This window comes from Myxocyprinus asiaticus, chromosome 23 (assembly GCF_019703515.2).
Source record: "Myxocyprinus asiaticus isolate MX2 ecotype Aquarium Trade chromosome 23, UBuf_Myxa_2, whole genome shotgun sequence".
Classification (NCBI taxonomy): Eukaryota; Metazoa; Chordata; class Actinopteri; order Cypriniformes; family Catostomidae; genus Myxocyprinus; species Myxocyprinus asiaticus.
In genome coordinates, this window is record NC_059366.1 from 43,018,512 (window position 1) to 43,035,394 (window position 16,883).

The 16,883-nt window shown below is 38.4% G+C and overlaps 2 protein-coding genes across 3 annotated transcripts; one reads left to right on the forward strand and one right to left on the reverse strand.

The window, feature by feature from the left end:
• LOC127413548 (zinc transporter ZIP9-like) lies at positions 1-13,858 on the forward strand. Of its 2 annotated transcripts, none has more exons than XM_051650787.1 (7): positions 1-245; positions 684-786; positions 3,255-3,428; positions 5,112-5,180; positions 8,056-8,141; positions 11,276-11,410; positions 11,823-13,858. In XM_051650787.1, exons 1-7 carry the CDS (start codon positions 150-152, stop codon positions 12,078-12,080), a joined length of 921 nt encoding a protein of 306 aa, XP_051506747.1. In that variant the 5' UTR covers positions 1-149; the 3' UTR covers positions 12,081-13,858. The 2 variants fall into 2 exon arrangements, with proteins under 2 accessions (XP_051506747.1, XP_051506746.1); XM_051650786.1 differs by having other exon boundaries at positions 681-786; positions 11,823-13,856.
• LOC127413535 (coiled-coil domain-containing protein 177) lies at positions 12,687-16,043 on the reverse strand. The gene has a single exon (XM_051650763.1). It carries the CDS (start codon positions 15,817-15,819, stop codon positions 14,110-14,112), a length of 1,710 nt encoding a protein of 569 aa, XP_051506723.1. The 5' UTR covers positions 15,820-16,043; the 3' UTR covers positions 12,687-14,109.
• Between the last annotated feature and the right edge of the window lie 840 nt (positions 16,044-16,883).

A 16,883-nucleotide genomic window follows, 5' to 3' on the forward strand; every position in this document is an offset into this window, starting at 1 on the left:
TTGTTTAGGGATGTAGATGGTAATGGAGGGTGTTGAGACGTGGAGCGCTTCACTATGATACTTGTGTGTTTTAGGGTGCTTGTTACATGTGATGTAGCCTGAATGTGTTTGAAGACTTTCAACAGCGTGACTGAACAACAACAGAAGTCATGGACGGAGCTTTGGTGGTTATTCTCATATCTGTGGCTATGTTCGTGGGATGTTTCGTGCTCGGGATAATCCCTTTATTAATCAATTTATCAGAGGTAAGAGAGTGTTAATGTATATTCAGTATGTGTTTATATTCTTTAAAGAGCTCTAAACTATCTATATATGTTGTTTTGATGCTATTCAGTACTCTGACTTGTTTATGTGAGTTCAATCACGTAGCTGCTTTAAACTTTAAACCTGCTAATCCTTTAGCAAACAGAATGTAACTATTGAGGCAGGATTATATGTCCATTTACAAAAAAGTACTGTGTGGGGTCCATGGTATATTAATGGTATCAGATACCATGGTACTTTGATGTATAGCATGGTATTAAAATCATTTTGGTATGTTTATATTAGATTTAATATCAAGGTCCTTGTTTATCAGTAGACTCAACATGGTTATAAAGAGCTATGGCAGAAACTGTGCATTAAGGCATTGTGAAAAAAGTTTTAAGCTACTTTAAAATATTTTCTCTTCATCCTAACAGCAGAAGCTGCAGCTGATAACTGTGCTGGGGGCGGGGCTTCTATGTGGCACTGCTCTGTCAATCATCATCCCAGAGGGGGTGGAGTTAGTACAGGAGTCGTGGAAAGGTAAGAGTCATTCAGCTCCTGCTTTGTTTTTCACTTACCTGTCTGGAAATAAATATGCCAAATTATGCACACTTTGGGCTGTATTTATCCATTTAACAAGCACTGATTTTATACTAAGCGAAAAGAAATACTACAATGGCAATGTGGCATATTGGCTATATATATATATATATATATACACAGTTGTGCTCAAAAGTGTGCATACCCTTGGAGAATTGGTAATATGTGTACCATTTTTAAAGAAAGCATGAGTGAGCAGGCAAAACACATTTCTTTTATTTCTTATGGGATTCATATTCAACTGTAGGTTATAACAGAATGGCACAATCATAAAACAAAACATGGTAACAAAGAAAAAAATGAAATGACCCCTGTTCAAAAGTCTGCATACCCTTAGTTCTTAATACTGTGTATTGCCCCCTTTAGCATCAATGACAGCGTGCAGTCTTTTGTAATAGTTGTCTATGAGGCCCCAAATTCTTGCAGGTGGTATAGCTGCCCATTCGTCTTGGCAAAATGCCTCCAGGTCATGCAGAGTCTTTGGTCGTCTTGCATGAACCGCACGTTTGAGATCTCCCCAGAGTGGCTCGATGATGTTAAGGTCAGGAGACTGTGATGGCCACTCCACAAACTTCACCTTTTTCTGCTGTAACCACTGGAGGGTCAACTTGGCCTTGTGCTTAGGGTCATTGTCGTGCTGGAAAGTCCAAGAGCATCCCATGTGCAGCTTTCCTGCAGACGAATGCAAATTGTCTGCCAGTATTTTCTAATAACATGCTGCATTCATCTTGCCATCAATTTTCACAAGATTCCCCGTGCCTTTAGAGCTCACACACCCCCAAAACATCAGTGAGTCACCACCATGCTTCACAGTGGGGATGATATTCTTTTCACTATAGGCCTTGTTGACCCCTCTCCAAACATAAAAGTGCTTTATATCAAATAAATAATGTCAATTCCTCAAAGTTCCACTTACAAAATGACTCTGTGTCATTGTTTTATGTCAGATACTTCAATTGAATAAATTCAGTCTGAATTATGAGATACTGTAGCTTTTTACCAACAAAATTAAATCTACATGCAGTTATATTTGTAGGGCTGGGTGTTGGCATTGATTTCCCTAAATTAGTTTATTCAAATAGATTCCAATTTTGATGTGATTTAGTATCGATTCATTTGGGAATATTTCAGTTACAATATCAACAGGCCTGTTTCAACAATTACATATTGCCTGACCTGTACAATGAAAAATATGCATTGTGACTGGGTTCACTTTTTCTTCTCATTCACCTATTTCCGAACATTTTCACTTGTTGACTGAAAAAAGCATTGATTAAAAGGTTGATCTTTGTATTTTAATCTTTTTAATCTATATCGATCGAAGATCGACATATATGCATTTGTAACTAAGCCTAGAATCACATTTCGAGGACTATGTCAGATGTTGTTTTAAAAAAAAAAACAGGAATGTAAATTTAATTTCAGGCGAATTTTTTGACAATTCTGTGGCATTTTTGCGCCCATTCATTTTGTCCCGTCAATTTCTGACCCTGTTCTAGTAAAGCTGTTGTGGCAAAAACATCCAACTTCTGCAGTGTAATTGTTCAGAGAACTTTTTAAGGCCCCAGCACACTCACGGCAAAGTGCTTCTTTGTTCAGAGCCAAAAAGAAGCTCGAAATAGTTGAGTGACAACATACTGTTTGCGCACATTTAGACACCCGCCATGCCGCTGTGGGAGGCGTTTAGAGGTTCCTTTAAATATGAGGACAACATGTAAAACATCAACTTAAATTACATTAAAATGTGTTATCAACGACTTCATGCCTTATTCTATGAGTAGAATTCATATGAGATCAGTAAAAGAAGCTGCATTAACTATTTGATTTAAAGTAAAATATATGCAGCATTTAATGTGTAATTTGTTATATTTACCATGTGCGTTCATGGTGCTAATATGCTATACGTGGCCATAATATGCACAGATTACATTCTGTGATTGTCATTTATGATGACACTGATACTACTGCAAAGATGAGTGTATAAAAGAGTGTTAATGGGCAGAATACAGACAAAAGAATGATGATAGTCATATCTTACTTTGGGCAGATGTGTGAATGGCGTTTGGCTAAAAACGGCACATGAGTGAAGCAGCATAATACACAACAGAGTGAATGGGCACTTAAGAGTGTTTGAGTAGATTTTAATCCTTTTGTAGACTAATTAAACAGAAACAAAAAAATCACATGACATGTTTTTGAAAAATGTCTCTACGGGAACGATCATAAAGATGTAGGTAAATTTGCTCCAGTTCGCTAATAACCGTACAGTACTACTTGCCAGTGTGTTCATGTTGACTGATCTTAACTGACTGAATGAGGCAAGAGACAAGGCTGCTTTTTATATTGAGATATTTTCCTTCAGTGAATAATAATGTTTGCCAATAAACATGTTTCTCATTCTCTTCTAGAGTGGTATTGCTCTACTTTGAGTGGGAGTCAAAATATTTCCGAACTGAATTCAACTCTTCTTCCGGCCACAGAGAAAAGTGTGCGCCCTCATTTCTTCATCGGAGTTTCTCTGGTTTTGGGTTTTACACTCATGTTTGTGGTAGACCAGATTGCCAACTACTGCTCCATACATGGTAAAATAGTGTGCTTCTTATCAATTTGAACACAATTCCATATTTTATCCGGTCACTTCTGCCAGAACACAGAAGCTGTGTTCAGAATGGAATAATAGCATACTGTGCCGTATATACTGTAAATAATGTATACTATACAGTATATATTGTATAGCCATAATAAACATTTCAAACTCTATGATGCACGTTCAGTTCAGTGAGTGCCATCCAGTTGTTTAGGGATTTAAAATTATGGCTTTACAATGACTATGTTCAGACAGTATACACAGTGTAGCTACTGCTAACTAGAAATAGTAGATGAAACAGTATGCATTATGCAATGATAAACATTTCAAACTGTAGTGTGCTACATTGATGTCACATGACCTCATTACATCACATGTTTAATTCAACGAGTGCCATTCAGTTGTCATCTTGGAAATAAAAACCTCCTGCATTTCTGTATCCAATTTTGTGTGTAAAGACAAAAGAAAATTTCCCGTACACTACCATAGCTTAAAAAAGACTATCAAAATTGAATACAACATTTCAGCCACACAATCTTCATTAGGCATTTATATCAACATTTTTTTTTTATTGTTTGTATCCAGTTTTGTGTAAAAATGTCTTTACATTTAACTCTTTAATCAAATATTGAATGCAAACAATTGCAGTTGAAATGGTTTCCGATTCTTTAATCACACTGGAAATGTAATGTAAATCTAGTATGCATTGTTGTATACTGCCCATCTTGGCAAAAAAATGTGTACTGTACAATATACATTATGTATATACCAGTGTCCTTTTTTCCTAACCATTTATAACAAACTGTGTCTCATCCATTTGTGTCAAATACTTTATTAAAGAATTGAATATCTCTTACACTAAGAATTAAAACAACATCAATTCATATTGTATGCCATAATATGTATAACTATAATAGAATATTTCATATAAGTATATCAGATATTAAAAAACAGAACAATTAAATACAAGGGCATTTTTTGCCCCCACATAAAAATCAGGCATTTAAAAACAAATGGGGGGCATTTTTAAATTTCTGACCCTGGTATGTACTGTATATACATTATACTGCATGCTACAAAAATAGTACAAGTAGTATGCTTTTTCCAAATATAGTCACAGCCTATAACCAGTGCTGGGTGTAATCTGATTACAAAGTATTAAGGTGTAATACATTACAATTTGAATTCTCGTAATCAGATTACAGTTACTGACTTTCAATCAAGTTATTTACTTAAAAGTACATAACTTGGGTTACACATATTTCTAAAAAAATACTATTTATGTAGAATACATTTAAAACATGAATTATGTTCATGTGTACGTGTCTGTTTCTGACAGCTGAAAGGACTGAGATAATGAACAAGGGGGAAATATTAATATTAATTTGAATTCATTGAGCGGAAAAACAAACAAAAACAGTTTCTGTGAAAATTCAGAAAGTGTAAGTCAAATTTGTAATGTGATTACTCACTAAAGTAATCTGATTACAATTTTTAGAGATGTAATTAGTTATTCTTTGTTGATTACTATTTTGAATAACTTAGAATAATAACCATTACTGTCAATAACTATGTACTCTATCAAAACCACATCTAGACAGAAACAGGTACGTTTGTGGAAAAACAGCCAGGTGTCAAAAGCTCTCTTGAGAACATTTCTGTTTGTTTTATTCTCTAGAAACCCGAGCACGCATGTCCAATAGCAACAGTGTTACCACCACCCTGGGTCTCCTTATTCACGCTGCAGGTAACACGCTCTTCACTTCCTCTGTTTTGTTACCAACACACCTGTATTTTCCAGAATGCCCAGATAAAACCGATTCATGCCAGTAGCGCTCTTTTGAGTTTGATTATTCAAGTCAGTGATTAATGGGCTTGCTATTCAGCAAAATGATAATCTGCGGTTGTGTTTATCATAGCGTCTGACAAAAAGGGACACAATCTGGCACTAAAAACAGACTAAAGTCATTGTCTGAGACGGTCTCGTCAGTTTGATGTTTCTTATGGCTAGTGTCTTTCATGTTTTTTGTTTAGATGTTTTTAACCCTTGTGTTGTGTTCGTTTTGTGCTAACACTTTTTGTGTTCCCCGGTCAAAATGGCCGGCCCACTAAGATTGTTTATAAATCTCTCATATTGCATATATTACCAAAAGATATTGGATTAGATCTTTTTATCAACTTCTTTTTTTAGTAATTACAGTAGTGTGAAAAAGTGTTTGCCCCCTTCCTGATTTCTTATTTTTTTGCATGTTTGTCACACTTAAATGTTTCAGATCATCAAACAAGTTTAAATATTAGTCAAAGATAACACAAGTAAACACAAAATGCAGTTTTTAAATGAAGGTTGTTATTATTAAGGGAAAACAAAATCCAAACCTACATGGCCCTGTGTGAAAAAGTGTTTGCCCCACCTGTTAAAACATAACTTAACTGTGGTTTATCACACCTGAGTTCAATTTCTCTAGCCACACCCAGGCCTGATTACTGCCACACCTGTTCTTAATCAAGAAATCACTTAAATAGGACCTGCCTGACAAAGTGAAGTAGACCAAAAGATCTTCAAAAGCTAGACATCATGCCGAGATCCAAAGAAATTCAGGAACAAATGAGAAAGAAAGTAATTGAGATCTATCAGTCTGGAAAAGGTTATAAAGCCATTTCTAAAGCTTTGGGACTCCAGAGAACCACAGTGAGAGCCATTATCCACAAATGGCGAAAACATGGAACAGTGGTGAACCTTCCCAGGAGTGGCCGGCCGACCAAAATTACCCCAAGAGGGCAGCGACGACTCATCCAAGAGGTCACAAAAGACCCCACAACAACATCCAAAGAACTGCAGGCCTCACTTGCCTCAGTTAAGGTCAGTGTTCATGACTCCACCATAAGAAAGAGACTGGGCAAAAATGGCCTGCATGGCAGAGTTCCAAGACGAAAACCACTACTGAGCAAAAAGAACATTAAGGCTCATCTCATTTTTGCCAGAAAACATCTTGATGATCCCCAAGACTTTTGGGAAAATACTCTGTGGACTGACGAGACAAAAGTTGAACTTTGTGGAAGGTGTGTGTCCCATTACATCTGGCGTAAAAGTAACACCGCATTTCAGAAAAAGAACATCATACCAACAGTAAAATATGGTGGTGGTAGTGTGATGGTCTGGGGCTGTTTTGCTGCTTCAGGACCTGGAAGACTTGCTGTGATAAATGGAACCATGAATTCTGCTGTCTACCAAAAAATCCTGAAGGAGAATGTCTAGCCATCTGTTCGTGACCTCAAGCTGAAGCAAACTTGGGTTCTGCAGCAGGACAATGATCCAAAACACACCAGCAAGTCCACCTCTGAATGGCTGAAGAAAAACAAAATGAAGACTTTGGAGTGGCCTAGTCAAAGTCCTGACCTGAATCCTATTGAGATGCTGTGGCATGACCTTAAAAAGGCAGTTCATGCTCGAAAACCCTCCAATGTGTCTGAATTACAACAATTCTGCAAAGATGAGTGGGCCAAAATTCCTCCACAGCGCTGTAAAAGACTCATTGCAAGTTATCGCAAATGCTTGATTGCAGTTGTTGCTGCTAAGGGTGGCCCAACCAGTTATTAGGTTTAGGGGGCAATCACTTTTTCACACAGGGCCATGTAGGTTTGGAATTTGGTTTCCTTTAATAATAACAACCTTCATTTAAAAACTGCATTTTGTGTTTACTTGACTAATATTTAAACTTGTTTGATGATCTGAAACATTTAAGTGTGACAAACATGCAAAAAAATAAGAAATCAGGAAGGGGGCAAACACTTTTTCACACCACTGTATATAAGGTTTTGTGCTCCTTTTTTGAAGATAATCCAAAAGAGAGAAGCGATTGTGCTAAAAATTACTGCAGGAATTCTGAAAAAAAAAAAAAAAAAAAACCTATTTTAAATGTGCAATTATATTTAATTTAGTCTGCAAAAGCTATATCCACATCGAGATGATGAATCAGAGTGAATATAATGATGTACTGGCCTACAGGTATGCTCATGGTTTTTATAGGTATATTGTTTGTTTTGTTGGTCTGTTGGTTCGGATTGCATTCTCACTACAAGCGAACCGCTCCAGAGTTCGTTTGCAATCTGACAGAGGCTACCTCGTCCAGGAGGTCTAAGACCTATTGTTTTGGTGTGGATCCGGGTGCAATTGCAGTGTTCAAATATGCCTAAACTAACTAAATTAAGAGAGAAAACGCACCAGGTTCTGAAACAAATGCTCTAAAAGAGCCAGGTGTAAAAACGCCCTTAAAAATCATTCTGTTTCCTATACAAAGCTAATGTGTGGCTTTAGAAGACTCGAATATAGTCACTAAATACGTGGTCACTGTATGCTTTCATTGTGTGGGAAAGAGCAGCTTGAACATTCTTCAAAATATCACTTTTTGTATTCCATGAAAAAAGAAAATCATATGGGTGTAGAACAGCATGAGGATGAGAAAATGATGGTAGACTTTTTCATTTTTCTGTGAACTATTCCTGTAATGATAGGACTTCATAAATACAGTTTTGGTTGCTTTTTTGTTTTTTTTAGCGTAACATGTGTTTGTGAGAAACTTGCTTTATGTACATTGTCTCTCTCTTTTCTAATTTCTCTTCAGCTGATGGTGTCGCTCTGGGTGCAGCCGCAGCATCATCACAGGTATCTGTTCAGGTCGTCGTGTTCTTCGCTGTCATTTTGCACAAGGTTAGACTTCTCAAATTTCACTCCTTTAAAACTGACCTGTATTACCACTGCTGGCTCATGCTTGATTAATTTCACTAAAGGCACACCTTTAATTTTGAGGTGCAAGTTACTGCAAACAATGCAGCTGCACAACTTAAATGCAAGCTATTTAATAAAGCATGTCCTAACAATTTCACATTTATAAGTGTGTGTATATACCGATAAGCCACAACATTAAAACCACCTGCCTAATATTGTGTAAGTCCCCCACACGCCACCAAAACAGCACCAACCCGCATCTCAGAATAGCATTCTGAGATGATATTCTTCTCACTACAATTATACGGAGTGGTTATCTGAGTTACCGTAGACTTTGTCAGTTCGAACCAGTCTGGCCATTCTCCATTGACCTCTCTCATCAACAAGGCATTTCCGTCCACAAAACTGCCACTCACTGGATGTATTTTGTTTTTGGCAATGTAGTAGGTGTGGTCAGTATGGGAAGGAGGAAGCGAGGTTCAAGTATGTTCAACTCTTTATTCACACACACTGCTGTGCGTCACTCTCTCGCTCCCTGGGCTCTGGTGTGGGCTCCTCTTATTGCTTTTCCTGGATTACTGCAACTAGAGACAGCTGTTAGACCTAATTGTCACCCAGGGATGAATCCTTGCCGCTTCCCCTCTCGCTGGACGGACTCAACCACGCCCTCGCCACAGGCACCATTCGTAGAAAATTCTAGAGACTGTTGTGTGTGAAAATCCCAGGAGATCAGCAGTTACAGGAATACTCAAACCAGCCCGTCAATTATTTCTCTTGATATTGTCATTTCGATTAATTTTGATTAATAGAATTGACATTAAAATGTTTATTTTGTGCATGGCAACTGCATGGCATATTATTTATGTAAGATACATTTCCTAAACAAGCTGAGAAATGTGTTCCTGAAAGACTTCATTGGTGTTGTACACTTGAGTAAATAAAGACCTAAATGGTAAACTTTATTGAAAAAATAACCTTTATATTGGCCCTCTTAGCAGCGTATTTTTGAATAAATTATGCATGGAAAGCGAGCAACCTCAGTTAATGGATTATTTATTCGATTAAGTATGCAGCACTAACTCTTTTTACTATAGATTACTTCTAAGTAATAGTATATTTTATAAAATATTTTGTCTCAGTATTCAATGTATATGTCGTTACACAATAGATTGTGTGTCTTGAAAAATAACCTGTAAGAGCTTTTGATTTGATTTGAGATTTTGCAAATAGTCCAGAGCCTTAAAATCACGTGGTGGGGCTGATAGCTCTTGTAACTTTGAAAACTTAATATATGTCATGTTGTCTTTGGTGTTACTCATTTACAATACAAAGTAAATGAGTTTTTCATGAAAAATAGTAAATATTAGAAAATATCGTATTCCACCTGCTCTATAACAAAAGAGGAGGCTGTTCAAACTCAACTTTTGTTTGACAGTGTGTAACAGGTAGAAAGCAACTGTTCCATAGTTACAGTGGTGTGAAAAAGTGTTTGCCCCCTTCCTGATTTCTTATTTTTTTGCATGTTTGTCACACTTAAATGTTTCAGATCATCAAACAAGTTTAAATATTAGTCAAAGATAACACAAGTAAACACAAAATGCAGTTGTTAAATGAAGGTTGTTATTATTAAAGGAAAACAAAATCCAAACCTACATGGCCCTGTGTGAAAAAGTGATTGCCCCCTAAACCTAATAACTGGTTGGGCCACCCTTAGCAGCAACAACTGCAATCAAGCGTTTGCGATAACTTGCAATGAGTCTTTTACAGCACTGTGGAGGAATTTTGGCCCACTCATCTTTGCAGAATTGTTGTAATTCAGCCACATTGGAGGGTTTTCGAGCATGAACTGCCTTTTTAAGGTCATGCCACAGCATCTCAATAGGATTCAGGTCAGGACTTTGACTAGGCCACTCCAAAGTCTTCATTTTGTTTTTCTTCAGCCATTCAGAGGTGGACTTGCTGGTGTGTTTTGGATCATTGTCCTGCTGCAGAACCCAAGTTTGCTTCAGCTTGAGGTCACAAACAGATGGCCGGACATTCTCCTTCAGGATTTTTTGGTAGACAGCAGAATTCATGGTTCCATTTATCACAGCAAGTCTTCCAGGTCTTGAAGCAGCAAAACAGCCCCAGACCATCACACTACCACCACCATATTTTACTGTTGGTATGATGTTCTTTTTCTGAAATGCGGTGTTACTTTTATGCCAGATGTAATGGGGGACACACCTTCCACAAAGTTCAACTTTTGTCTCGTCAGTCCACAGAGTATTTTCCCAAAAGTCTTGGGGATCATCAAGATGTTTTCTGGCAAAAATGAGACGAGCCTTAATGTTCTTTTTGCTCAGCAGTGGTTTTCATCTTGGAACTCTGCCATGCAGGCCATTTTTGCCCAGTCTCTTTCTTATAGTGGAGTCATGAACACTGACCTTAACTGAGGCAAGTGAGGCCTGCAGTTCTTTGGATGTTGTTGTGGGGTCTTTTTTGACCTCTTGGATGAGTCGTCGCTGCGCTCTTGGGGTAATTTTGGTCGGCCGGCCACTCCTGGGAAGGTTCACCACTGTTCCATGTTTTCGCCATTTGTGGATAATGGCTCTCACTGTGGTTCTCTGGAGTCCCAAAGCTTTAGAAATGGCTTTATAACCTTTTCCAGACTGATAGATCTCAATTACTTTCTTTCTCATTTGTTCCTGAATTTCTTTGGATCTCGGCATGATGTCTAGCTTTTGAAGATCTTTTGGTCTACTTCACTTTGTCAGGCAGGTCCTATTTAAGTGATTTCTTGATTGAGAACAGGTGTGGCAGTAATCAGGCCTGGGTGTGGCTAGAGAAATTGAACTCAGGTGTGATAAACCACAGTTAAGTTATGTTTTAACAGGTGGGGCAAACACTTTTTCACACAGGGCCATGTAGGTTTGGATTTTGTTTTCCCTTAATAATAACAACCTTCATTTAAAAACTGCATTTTGTGTTTACTTGTGTTATCTTTGACTAATATTTAAACTTGTTTGATGATCTGAAACATTTAAGTGTGACAAACATGCAAAAAAAAAAGAAATCAGGAAGGGGGCAAACACTTTTTCACACTACTGTATATGTTTTTCTTTCTGTCTCTTCAGGCTCCAGCTGCGTTCGGTCTGGTCTCCTTCCTCATGCACGCTGGTCTGGAGAGGAGGGCGATTCAGAAGCATTTACTGGCGTTTTCTGCTGCTGCGCCGCTGTTGGCCATCAGCACATATTTCATCCTGAGCGCGGTGAGACATCTCAGCTCTCTTTATCTGTCCTTTGAGACTTTAGTTAGTTTGCCAAGCAACAAATGCTCTCACAGAGCGACCAACATGTTATTAAAGGGGCCGTATCATGCTAACACTTTTGTAGCATTTTAATTTTTAAGTCAATTTATTAGTGAAGTCAGTGTTTATTGCACCAAAAGCAAATCAGTACAATTAAATATTTAATAAATGTAAAATATGTGTAATTAATATTTAAATATAAAAAAATAAATTGTTTTGTGAACCTGTCATAATGTGATGCAGACTTTGCAAAGAGACCTGCCAGTAGTAAACCTACAGACCCTTTAACGAAACACTGAAACACACTATTTTATTCCTGTTTTGTAGTTATGTTATTTTAGTATATAAATAACATTATTTTTCCTCTTTGCAGACCAATGGCTCTTCGCAGAACCGCCTCAGTGCTACAGGAATTGGCATGTTGTTTTCCGCTGGGACTTTCTTGTATGTGGCCACAGTTCATGTTCTTCCTGAAATTAACAGCAGGGGGCAGCAGTGCTCCACTCACCTCCACCATCATGCAGGAACAGGGGGCCACCAGCAGGGGGGTCTGGGAGTTATAGAGAGCCTCACTTTCATACTGGGAGCGGGACTTCCTGTGCTGTTGGCCCTCGGACTGCCAGATGATTAAGCCATAAGAACAAGCCATTTTTCTTCAAAATTCCAAACTTGACTGGCCATTTGTATAATGTTGTTCTGACATTAAAACGCTCTCTGAGAGCTAATGTTTTATGTTTTGTCTTTGTTAAAGTTAAGAAACTCACCAAAAGTGTTATATATATATATTTCAATATAATTATTTTATATTTGCTTTTGGAAGTGATTTATTTTAAAAGTGCACATTGTACAACATTTAAGTGCAATACAGTGCTTGTTTTTGAAAAAATAATAATTATTCTTTTTTACATTTTTGTGGCTTTGCTTGAACCAAAAATGCCCGTTTATTTGTAGCATGCAAGTATTAACATTTGGAGAATGACAGTGCAATGAAGACAGGAACAATTTAGACTTTGATTTATCTAAAATATATGCAGTTGAAAATGGCACGATAATCTTTCAGGTACTGGATGTCTATTAAAAGTCTTTAAAGCTGCTTTTTTTTGTGTGTAAATGTTTGGGGTTTTGAGGTTCAGGTGTGTGAATATGAAAATCATTCGACTTTGAGAAGATGTACTGCTAACAAAATGGAAACAAAAAAAGGCTTTTATAAGCTAAAAGAATCAACAAATAAGTGAGAAATATTCCAAAACTTTATTAATAATACAAATTCTTTTAAAAGTCACATTATTTGTCTTTTAACACTATTCACAAATACTCTTCTGCACTGTTTGAACATTCTTCAAGCTTGTGTGTCATGCTTTAAACATGTTTTTGGTCTTTTTTGATGCAGACTAAAAGCTTTCTGGTTGTCAGGCTTAGTAATACCTATAGAAACACTTGTAAACATCATATATAAAATACTAAATACCCTGCTTTTTCTTTATAATAAAAACTGACACTGGTTCTTCATTGTCTAATACTTCTGAAATGATATGAGATGGAAAAGTATGCATTTAAATATTAATATTCATTCCTTGTGAGCTAGGATCCTAGTGAGCTATTCTCTACTAAGAAGTATTCGCTCTTATTGTCCTACATATAATAGATCATATGAAAAATTTTATTTTGAGATAAACATTGTTCATAAATACTCTTCTGCACTATTAGAACATTCTTTAAGCTTGTGTGTCATGCTTTAAACATGTTTTTAATGCAGTCCAAAAGTTTTTTAAATCTTATAGAAACACTGTAAACATACACAAATATGAAAAATACCCTGCATTGTAAAACTGACTTTGGTTCTCTATTGTCCAGTACTTCAGAAATTATACAATGAGATAGAGCAGTAAAGCTGCATTTAGATGCAATACAAGTTGAGCTCAGTCGACAGCATTTGTGGCATAATGTTGATTACCACAAAAATTGATTTCTACTCATCCCTCCTAAAACAAAATCAAGGTTACAGTGAGGCACTTACAATGGAAGTGAATGGGGCCAATTTTTAGAGGGTTTAAAGGCAGAAATGTGAAGCTTATAATTTTATAAAAGCGCTTACATTAATTCTTCTGTTAAAATGTGTGCATTATTTGGGCTGTAAAATTGTTTTAATTGTCATTTTTACGGTCGTTTTAGGATTTGCTAGGATTACATTTTTAGGATGTTACATCGTCATGGCAACAAAGTCGTAAAATCGGCTATAACTTTACACAGAATAGGTTAGTAAGCAATAAATCACACTAAAATCATGTTACTCATATGGTTTACGACTTGTAGCTATACTTTTGAAAGTGAGTACTTTTACGTTTACAGATTGACCCCATTCACTTCCATTGTAAATGACTCACTGTAACCCAGATTTTTGCTTTTTTATTTATTTTTTTTTAAAGAAAAGGAGTCAAAAAAAAATATGTGTGATAATCAACATTATGCCACAAATGCTGACGACTGAGCTTAACTTGAATGGAACGCAAAATATTCCTTATCCTCTGATACAAGCAAGCTTATCTCCGTCTCTCTTGAGCTATTCCTTTAAAACAAAGAATCAGAGTTGCTTTTGCTGTTTCCACTCAGGCTTTTAGAAGGTCCACGGGAGGATGTGGTGGATTTTTTTTTCATTGCATTCATAGTTTAAAGCGGCCCAGGTGAGCAGTCAACTCGGCTTCTCGTGCCATCTGGTCAAAGGTGCGACGGCAGGTCTGCTCCCTCACCTTCTCCCTCATGTAGCTGGACGCATGCCCCACCATCCGGCCCCTCTCCTGCGCCTCCGCCCTCTCTTTCAACAGCTTCTCCCTGCGCTGTTCCTTTCGCGCCACAGCTTTGCACCTCTGCTCCCATTGCGCTTTCTCCTCTTTCAGGACTCTTTCTCTAAGCCTGCGATGGCTGAACTCCTTTTCCTGGTTCTCCTGCCTGGCACGTTGAGCCCTGTCGTGGCACTGCTCCTGAGCCAGCAGCGCAGCGCGTTGCATCCGCATCTGGCACCGTTGCACCAATGTCTGTTTTTGTTCCAACCAATCTCTAATCTCCTGCCCCACTCGCTGCCGCACCATCCGCATCTGTTCCTCCTCTCTTGCAGCACGATCTCGCATGTCCTGCACCCGCGCCTCCACCACCAACGCATGGTTCACCTTGGAGCGTCGGAGCTTCTGTTCCAGCCCTTTACGCTTTAGTTCCTTCTCTGCGCGCTCCTGCTCCTCCACCTCCTTTTTTAGGAGGAGGTGCTTGAGTAGCTCCCTCTGGTTCTCTTGCTTGAGCCTCCTCCTATCTCGTTTTTCCTTTCTGCGCTTACTCCTCAGCGCAAGCTGCTCCTTTTCATGCGCCACTTGCACCTCCTTCTGTTTCTGCGCCTCCTCTCCGCTCTCCTTCTCCTTCAGAAGCCTCTCCTGGTAGCGTTTGCGCTCTTTGGCCTCCCTGCTCGCCGCTTCTCGCTTGCTCCGCCGTTGAGCTTGTTGCTCCTCCGCGAGTCTCCTCCAGCGCTCCTCCTGCTGACGTGTCTCGCACTCGCGCTCCTCGGCAAGCGCCGCCTGCTCCTCCTCGCGCTGCCTCCTCCGCGCTTCAAAGTCCTCCTGCCAGCGGCGAATTCGTCGCAGAAGTTCTCTTCTCCTCTTTTGCTCCACTTGAGCTCGCCATACCTCCTCTTGCCTCTGCTCCTCCTCACGATGTTGCTCCTCAAACAAACTCTGGCGTAAACGAAACTGCTCCTCTTCGTACTTGGCTAGCATCAGTGCGGCGATCTTGCGATCTTTTTCGGGGATGGCGATGCTCAGTTTGCGACTCACTTCTTGCGAAAGTTTCTTCAGTTTTTGCTCCGTTGCAGGACCCCTGAGGTCGCCAAGACTAAAGCTAAAGGGACATTTTGTACCACATTTGGTTTTAACCTCATTGGACGGGCTTTGAAACGCGTCAATAACCGAAATCGCAGATTTCGAATGAATACGGTCACCGCTGAACTGAGTCTTTCCTGTTCTTTGACTCTCATCCATTTGTTCTAGAACAGTTTCCAGGGTTGTGAATGGTTTTATGGATGATTTTATAGCCCTTCCCTCTTGAATGATTCTCTGTCTTTCATCTCGACATAAACTCAGTCGATCTCTTCTGCCTTTCTCATATTCCTCGTATAAATCGGTCACTACTTCCAAAGAGGAGCCTTGGTTTTCATCGATGAACTCTGTTAATGATTTGAACAGCAAATCAACAGGTTTCACTCCCAATCTTGCACAGGATTCAAGTGATCGTGGACTTGTCAAAACATATCTGCTGTCTTCAGCCTCTGGAGAGTTTAAATTATTTAAATCCAAATGCAGAATTGGTGAAAAGGGTCTAACATGCTCCATTTATATCTGTGTCCAATATATTTGGTGTTGATTTGAAAATCCCGCTTTACTATTTAGAGCTCGTTTTTAACCATAAATAATACCATACACACTACATAATTGGTATTTAAATACATTTTAATTCCAAATTTTCGATTATGTACTTGTATAAATGTGCTACAATACGTATTCACGCCTGAATCGGTGCATTTATAAACACTGCAACTTCACATCGGACGCTTCGCCGGACGCCATGGCAGCGCACTGACGTCACAGGAACTGAGGGTTTATATTCTGAGCGCGGGAATTCTGACAGCGGCCTCTACCGGGAGTCAGGAAGAGAACGATAGCGCATGCGCACCTGTCATGCGAAATATTTCTCAAAATAAGTTTGTTGGTTTGGATAAAACAATAGACACATTGGTCATAAATGAAGTTTTTTACGCTTCTTGGTCGAATGTTAGTGGAACATGTTTATAGTTACTAGCAGTGGCGTAGCCAAGGGTGGGCCAAATTAGACCCAGGCCCACCCAGAATATTAGAGATTATTCTTTGACTTCAAATATATATTTATAAAATAGTTTTTTTTTTAAATGCCTTATTTCCAAAAGCGTGACAGAACTGTTTGAATACGCCACTTTTCGTTTGTTAAGGAAAATTTGATAAAAACAAAGTTGGCCGTTTTTGAGGGATTACAGTGTTATGTCATGTAGAATTGGATGTAACTTTACACAGAAAAGTGTGATTTTATCACACTACACACATATCGTTTGTCTTGTGGCTATACTTTTGAAACCGCAAGTATTTTATCGTTTATGGAATGGTCCCTTTCACCTAACCTAGATTTTTTATTTTATTTTTTTAAGAGACAAATCAAAATACATTTTTGTGGCAATCAACTTTATGCCACAAATGCTGTCCATTACGCTTAACTTGCACTCAATGCAGAATATTCCTTTAAGACCTTTAATGCACACCTTGGGTCTTTAGTGACCTGGGACCTCATTCCACCCCCTATACCGTATACCCCTATATGCGTATACCTCATTCCACCCCCTATACCTCATTAATTTTTTCTTTTCTTT

Excerpts from the sequence above, each read along its gene's own strand:
- LOC127413548 (XM_051650786.1), top strand. The coding sequence starts at position 150 with ATGGACGGAGCTTTGGTGGTTATTCTCATATCTGTGGCTATGTTCGTG. Across the intron at positions 3,429-5,111 it reads CAACTACTGCTCCATACATG|AAACCCGAGCACGCATGTCC; the intron begins GTAAAATAGTGT and ends TTTATTCTCTAG. Across the intron at positions 11,411-11,822 it reads CATATTTCATCCTGAGCGCG|ACCAATGGCTCTTCGCAGAA; the intron begins GTGAGACATCTC and ends TCCTCTTTGCAG.
- LOC127413535 (XM_051650763.1), bottom strand. The coding sequence starts at position 15,819 with ATGGAGCATGTTAGACCCTTTTCACCAATTCTGCATTTGGATTTAAAT.